Below are 6766 nucleotides of genomic sequence, written 5' to 3'. Positions count from 1 at the left end.
TTTTATCTGGGTAAGAATACAAGAATTGTTGGGGCACTCATCCAAATGATGCCTCACTTTAGAAACTTTGTAAACGGTACAACAGTTATCATACATGTTTTTAACGTGGTGTCCTTTTTTTAATTTTTTATTGATAAGCTGGGATTGAATGGGACCCCTCCTTGAAACAAAATAATCACAGCATAAGTCTTCAATAAACATGCTCGTACTTTTCTTTTACACGTTAGACTTTATTTATTATTATTTTTTCTTTTTTCTTTTAACTCACCCACTTTGTTTAAAAGGGATTCGAAGTAAGATTATAAGATACCATTGCCCACAATCCACAACCCACAACCCACAAGCATGGCCTATATTCAGTATTACTTCTCCCTTGCATTGTTACTTGTATTCTTTATGTTAGTTTCCTTCAAAACAGAAGCAGCATTTCAATCTGAATCTGAAGCTCTCCTTAAATGGAAAGCCAGTCTCCGAAGTCAAGCTGTTTTAAGTTCATGGACAATAGATCAAAACAGTAGTGCGTCAAGCCCATGCAAGTGGCTTGGGATAGCTTGTAACAAAGCTGGAAGCGTAGCTAAAATTAAACTTTCGAACTTGGGTTTACAAGGTAAGCTCAACCGCTTAAATTTCTCTTCCTTACCAAACCTTGTCTATCTAAATCTAAGTGATAACGAATTCACGGGTACCATCCAGATGCAAGTTGGTACACTTTCCAAACTCACTCACCTTGATCTTTATCAAAACAATTTATCTGGTCCATTCCCTTCATTTTTTTTCAATTTGAGCAAGCTTACCAATGCCTGCCTTGGTCGAAATTCTCTCTCTGGACCAATCCCTTCTGACATTGGTACTTTGAAGAACTTAGTCGATCTGCGCCTTTTTGAAAATCAATTTTCTGGTCCCATCCCTCCATCTTTTGGTAATTTGAGCAAGCTCTCAACTCTGGCTCTTCAAGTAAATTATCTTTCTGGATACATCCCTCCTAACATTGGTGCTCTGAGGAACTTAGTCGGTCTTTTCCTTTCTAGCAATCAATTGTTCGGTCCCATCCCTCCATCTTTTTGTAATTTGAGCAAGCTTTCCAATGTATACCTTCATTTCAATTCTCTATCTGGATCAATCCCTCATAACATTGGTGTTTTGAAGAACTTAGTCGATCTCCGCATTTTTGATAATCGATTATCTGGTCCAATCCCTCCATCTTTTGGTAATTTGAGTAGGCTCACGACTCTATACCTTCAAACGAATTCTCTTTCTGGACCAATCCCTCATAACATTGGTTCTTTGAGGAACTTGGTTGATCTGCGTCTTTTTCAAAATCAATTATCTGATTTAGTACCTCAAGAAATTGGAAATCTTTCATCTCTATCTGCACTTGGTTTGAGTGATAACAGCTTCTCGGGCCACTTACCACCACAAGTATGTAAAGGTGGATCATTAGAATATTTCTATGCATCCAACAACCATTTCATAGGACCCATCCCAAAAAGCTTGGGAAACTGCACAAGCTTGGTCCAAGTCCGACTTCAGGGAAATCATCTCCATGGAATTTATCTCTAGATTTTGGATTGTATCCAAATTCGATATATATTGATTTGAGTTACAATAGATTGTTTGGTGTTCTCTCACCAAATTGGGGAGAATGTCAAAATCTGACAGCGCTAAAAATTCGTGGTAACATGATTAGTGGTAGTATACCAAATGAATTAGGCAAGTTAACTCAATTACGAGTGCTCGATCTTTCTTTAAACCAACTTGTTGGGGACATACCAAAGGAGTTGACTAGGTTGTCTGTTCTGTTCAATTTGAGCCTGAATGATAACCAACTTTCGGGCGAAGTACCATTGCAAATCGGAAGATTATCCAATTTGGAGTCCTTGGACCTCTCGATGAACAAGCTAGGTGGAAAGATTCCAGAGAGATTGGGCGATTGCTCAAAATTGAGGTATTTGAGTTTGAGCAAAAACAATTTCGCTGGAAACATCCCATCTCAGATTGGCAATTTGCGAGTCTTACAAGAGTTACTAGACCTTAGTCTAAATTCACTTACTGGGGAGATATCACCACAATTGGGAAATCTTATTATGTTAGAAAGCTTGAATCTTTCCCATAATAAACTCGTTGGTTCCATTCCTCCTTCCTTAAGTGCTATGGTTAGTTTGTCATCCATTGATTTCTCGAATAATGAGTTAGAGGGCCCTCTTCCTGATAGCAAAGCTTTTCGAAACGCTTCACCGGAGGCATTCAGTAATAACAAAGGTTTATGCAGTGAATTTGGCTCATTTCCGCCTTGCCTTGCATCGACCTAGAAAAATGGATGCGCGAAAAAATAAAAAAAGCTTCTTGTCGTCATTGTTGGTTCATTCCTAGGCACATTGCTTCTTTGTCTAGTGGGACTCTTCTGTCTTTTTTGTCGACAGATAAATCTGAGAAGGATAAAAGAAGACCGATATTGCATCAAGAACTGGAGATATATTTGCAATATGGAATTATGATGGAAGGATTGTATATGAAGACATCATCGAAGCCACAGAAGATTTCGATGACAAATATTGCATCGGGGTGGGAGGACATGGCCGAGTTTACAAGGCAGAGTTATCAAGTAATGTTTTAGCTATAAAAAAACTTTGTACGCAGGAAAGCAAGGAGTTAGACGATATGAAGAGTTTTGCGAATGAAGTACAAGTTTTAACAGAACTTCGACATCGAAACATTGTGAAACTTTACGGGTTTTGTTCTCACAAACAACACATGTTTTTGGTTTACGAATATATGGAAAGGGGAAGCCTAAATAAAATTCTCAACAGTGAGGGAAGAGCAATGGAATTAGATTGGGTTAAGAGAGTGAATATTATCAATGGTATTGCCCATGCTCTGTGTTACATGCATCATGACTGCACACTGCCCATCATTCATAGAGACATCTCAAGCAAAAATATTTTATTGGATTCAGAATTTGAGGCTTGTATCTCTGATTTTGGCATTGCAAGGATTTTAAAGATCAATTCATCATTACAGACTACAGTTGCAGGCACATATGGTTATCTTGCTCCGGGTAAGTTTCTACTACAAACTCTCTTTTCTTATTTTTTTTATAGGTAAAATTGGTAGTATTTATCATTAGTTAGAACACTCTATGCATTTGGGGTATTTCGAGGAGATTTATCCAATATTGAACTTAAAAAAATAAAAAAATCTCAATTACACTCACAGTGTCATGTTCACAACTTTTTATTGTCTATTTCAAATTTTTATTGTCGAACTCACCAGTTAGTATTGAGTTCACACTTTCTATTGTCTAGTTTAACATTTAATTACTATCGAGTTCGATGGTTTTTTTTTTTAAAGAAAATATTGTCAAGCTTGCTAGTAATTAAATGTTGAGCAAGACAATAAAAAGTGTTGAACTTGATACTAAGTTGTGAGTTCGATACTAAGTAATTAAATGTTGAAGTAGACAATAAAAAGTGGTGAACTCGACACCAAGTGTTGAGTTCGACATGAAGTAATTACATGTTGAAGTAGACATTAAAAAGCGGTGAACTCAATACTAAGTGGTGAGTTCGACAATAAAAATATTAAACTAGACAATAAAAAGTGATGAACTAGATACTTTAATGTAAAGCAGATTTTTTTTTTTTCGATACTTGATAAATCTCCTCGAAATACCCAAAATGCATATATCATAGCTGGGGAGCTCGATACTAAGTGTTGAGCTTGACCACTAAGTAATTAGATGTTGAACTAGACAATATAAATGGTGAATTCAACACCAAGAGGTGATTTTGACTCTAAGTAATAGATATTGAATTATACAATAAAAAGTGGTGAACTCGACACTATAACGTGAATCAAAATTTTCTTTTATTTTTTATTTTTCAGACTTTGATACTTGATAGATCTCCTCGAAATACCTAAAATGCAAATATCATAATTGAAATTTTAAAGTTACGATGTAATCACAAAAAAAATTAGAATCTCAACTTCGTTCTTCATTATTTTAAAAGAATCATCGAAATAAATAAAAATACATTTAAATGTTCAAAATTAAAAGAATATCATTCTTCATTCATCATTCATGATCAAAGATCGTTGAAAATGATCGCAATCGGCATTGGAAAACTTAACTAAGTGAAGAAGATGAGAAAATGGTAGTTTGGGTATTTCAAAGATATGATAAACGTGAGATCAGGTCCAGAGCCTATTAAAAAAAGAAAATTTTTTTATTAAATGAACTATCAAGAGACCACCCAAAATTAGGGACTATTTAGAAAAAAATACCTCTACAAAGGTCCTTTAAGTAATTTTTCCTTGTTTTTAAAACAAAATATTTAGCATAGAGGGGGTAAATATCTATGCAAAGGGTATAAAAGGTAAATTTAAATAAATATAAATACACCTAATAGCTTGTTTGGTAAATAAACAATTCATTGCCATATATTGGATATTCCCAATCTTCTAAATATTTTAAAACAAGTGCAGCACAATAACTTCGGATTCTTGCATGACATGTTTTGTACTTCTAGTCCAAGTTTTAATCGAAAATTAAATACATATCGTTGGGTTTTAAAACTACTAATACATAACCATTGACTTCGATATTCCATTTGAGATTGACAAAAAAAAAATTAAAAAAACCCTCGCCTTCAACAACTTTCCAAAGAACCCTTGATTTCCCAAAAGCCATCACCCTGGTTACAATGCCAAAAATCTCTTTGATGACATTTGGGTACCATTAGAGCCTTTGAAATATCTTGGTTACAAGTATTATGTCATCAGTTTGATTACCCCAGTGAAGACTATCTATAAATTTCACCAAAAAGGGTAACTCATAATTACCCAAACATTACTCGATCTTGGATCAAGTGGACATCCAACCAAAACAATTACCATAACATTCTCTGTTGAAGGTTGATATGACCATTTCAAATATTACAAAATTGGATATAAAAACATTTCCAAAACTGGGTATAAAGCCATTTTGTAAATAACTTTTTTTGCTATTTTTTTTTTTGTTTGTTTGTTTAAAAAGACAAAATCTTATACATTGCTATTCTTGTATATGCTTTTGATGTAGTTCGTGAAGATCTATTATGTTGAATAATGCAACGGTTCAAATATTCTTATTATTGTATTTTGGGAATTTTTACCATGGTTTTAAAACTCATTTTGATGTCCCGTCTCGTCCATGAACGAGACTGAGTCATCTCAGACAAGTTTTCAAATCTATTTGAGTCATCTCGAACAACAATGAGAAAAATGAACCATGGTTTTAAATCTCGTACGATATGCTTGACTTGTTTATTTGTCTTGTTAGTGGACAATACTGAGACGTATGGGACGAGTCATCTTGATCTCGGTTGAGATTTAAAACCATGGTTTTAAAACTAGTTTTGGGCATAATTTCACAATTATCTAAATAAATTTCAATATTCAAAGAGTAGTGAAGAAACCACCATTTAAAAGCAACAAATTCACGATTTTTTTCATTTTAGTAAAAAAGGGTTATTTAAGAAAATGGCATATATACCTTATTCTGTAAAACTTTATAAGTTCAATATAAACACCCTTTTTTAATTATTTTAGCTTAAATACTTTTTTTTGGTGTGTGTGCAGAGCTTGCAAGCACAATGGTTGTGACTGAAAAATGTGATGTTTATAGTTTTGGTGTATTGGCTATGGAAGTGATCATGGGGAGGCATCCCGGGGAATTTATAACAACTTTGTGGTCTGCAAGTGATCCGACAATAATGCTAAAGAATGTGTTAGACTCGCGCCTTTCACCTCCTACTGATCCACAAGTTGAAGACAAACTTGCTTCTATATTGATTCTGGCTCTTGCTTGTATAAATGTTAATCCACAATCTAGGCCAACCATGCATTCTGTTTCGCAGAATCTACTTTCTATGAACTAAGTTTTTCATAGTTTCTTTCTCCCAATTGAATTAGTCAAATAATTGATCACCAAACAGAAGTTCAATGGGCAAAAATAATCACCCACTCAACTCTGTCTCCAGATCCTTTATTTAAGACTTCAGTTGGGGGGGAAAACAAAGAAAAACCTTGTTCACTAAATGAATAGCACAAAGGCCCTTATTTTTGTGTTATTTAAGGAATATGATGTTATTAGTGTGAGGAGAATGGCTCATTTATGAGCCCTAGAAGGATATTTATATGAGTGGTTATATATTATGGTTCTATTCACAACAATAATATTTCTTATAACCAAAAATAATTGAACTATATGCTTGAAACAAATTGAATTTGAAAACTTATCTTGAAAATGGATTATGAAATCCAAAATTGAATTGAGTTGAAAGGAAACGTTTTGTGTTTTGTGTTTTGTTTTTTGTTTTTTGTTTTTTATTTTAGTGGCTTAGTTGAGATAAAAATCTTTCTAAACTTGAATGGCGGATTATTATTAGTTAAAGCTAAGCTTCAGATGAATGTACATACCATAACATTCTGCCCCAACAGCTTTCAAAAACTATAATAATAAAATTCTTGAAACCATGACAAGTTCATAATTTAAATTTCAGACCTTAATATGAAAAATCAATGCTACTATAGATGTTAATTCGAGCCACAAATATCAGGTCAGGTTGGCATCTTAAAGAAGATAAAGGACAAACATTGTTTGGTGTCGAACTATTTACTAAACAATGTGTAGACACCACCATTTTCGCATTTGCTTGATTAATCAACTCGTCAACCCGATCGCAACGGTTCCCAATGATGGATGTTTATTCCAATGCTTTATTTGTTA

At 34.0% G+C, this 6766-nt stretch overlaps 1 protein-coding gene across 1 annotated transcript; it reads left to right on the top strand.

Moving 5' to 3' along the window:
• Nucleotides 1–322: 322 nt before the first annotated feature.
• LOC147380798 (uncharacterized) lies at nucleotides 323–6010 on the top strand. The gene is given in 4 exon segments (XM_086431230.1): nucleotides 323–1546; nucleotides 1549–2297; nucleotides 2446–3055; nucleotides 5617–6010. Coding segments are annotated over 4 exon segments (2859 nt in total). The 5' UTR covers nucleotides 323–345; the 3' UTR covers nucleotides 5916–6010.
• The last annotated feature ends 756 nt before the right edge of the window (nucleotides 6011–6766 follow it).

Source organism: Akebia trifoliata, unplaced genomic scaffold, assembly GCF_017979445.1.
Source record: "Akebia trifoliata isolate Shusen 1 unplaced genomic scaffold, ASM1797944v1 Contig00978, whole genome shotgun sequence".
In the NCBI taxonomy this organism is placed as follows: domain Eukaryota; kingdom Viridiplantae; phylum Streptophyta; class Magnoliopsida; order Ranunculales; family Lardizabalaceae; genus Akebia; species Akebia trifoliata.
This window is presented reverse-complemented; position numbering and strand designations above follow the sequence as displayed.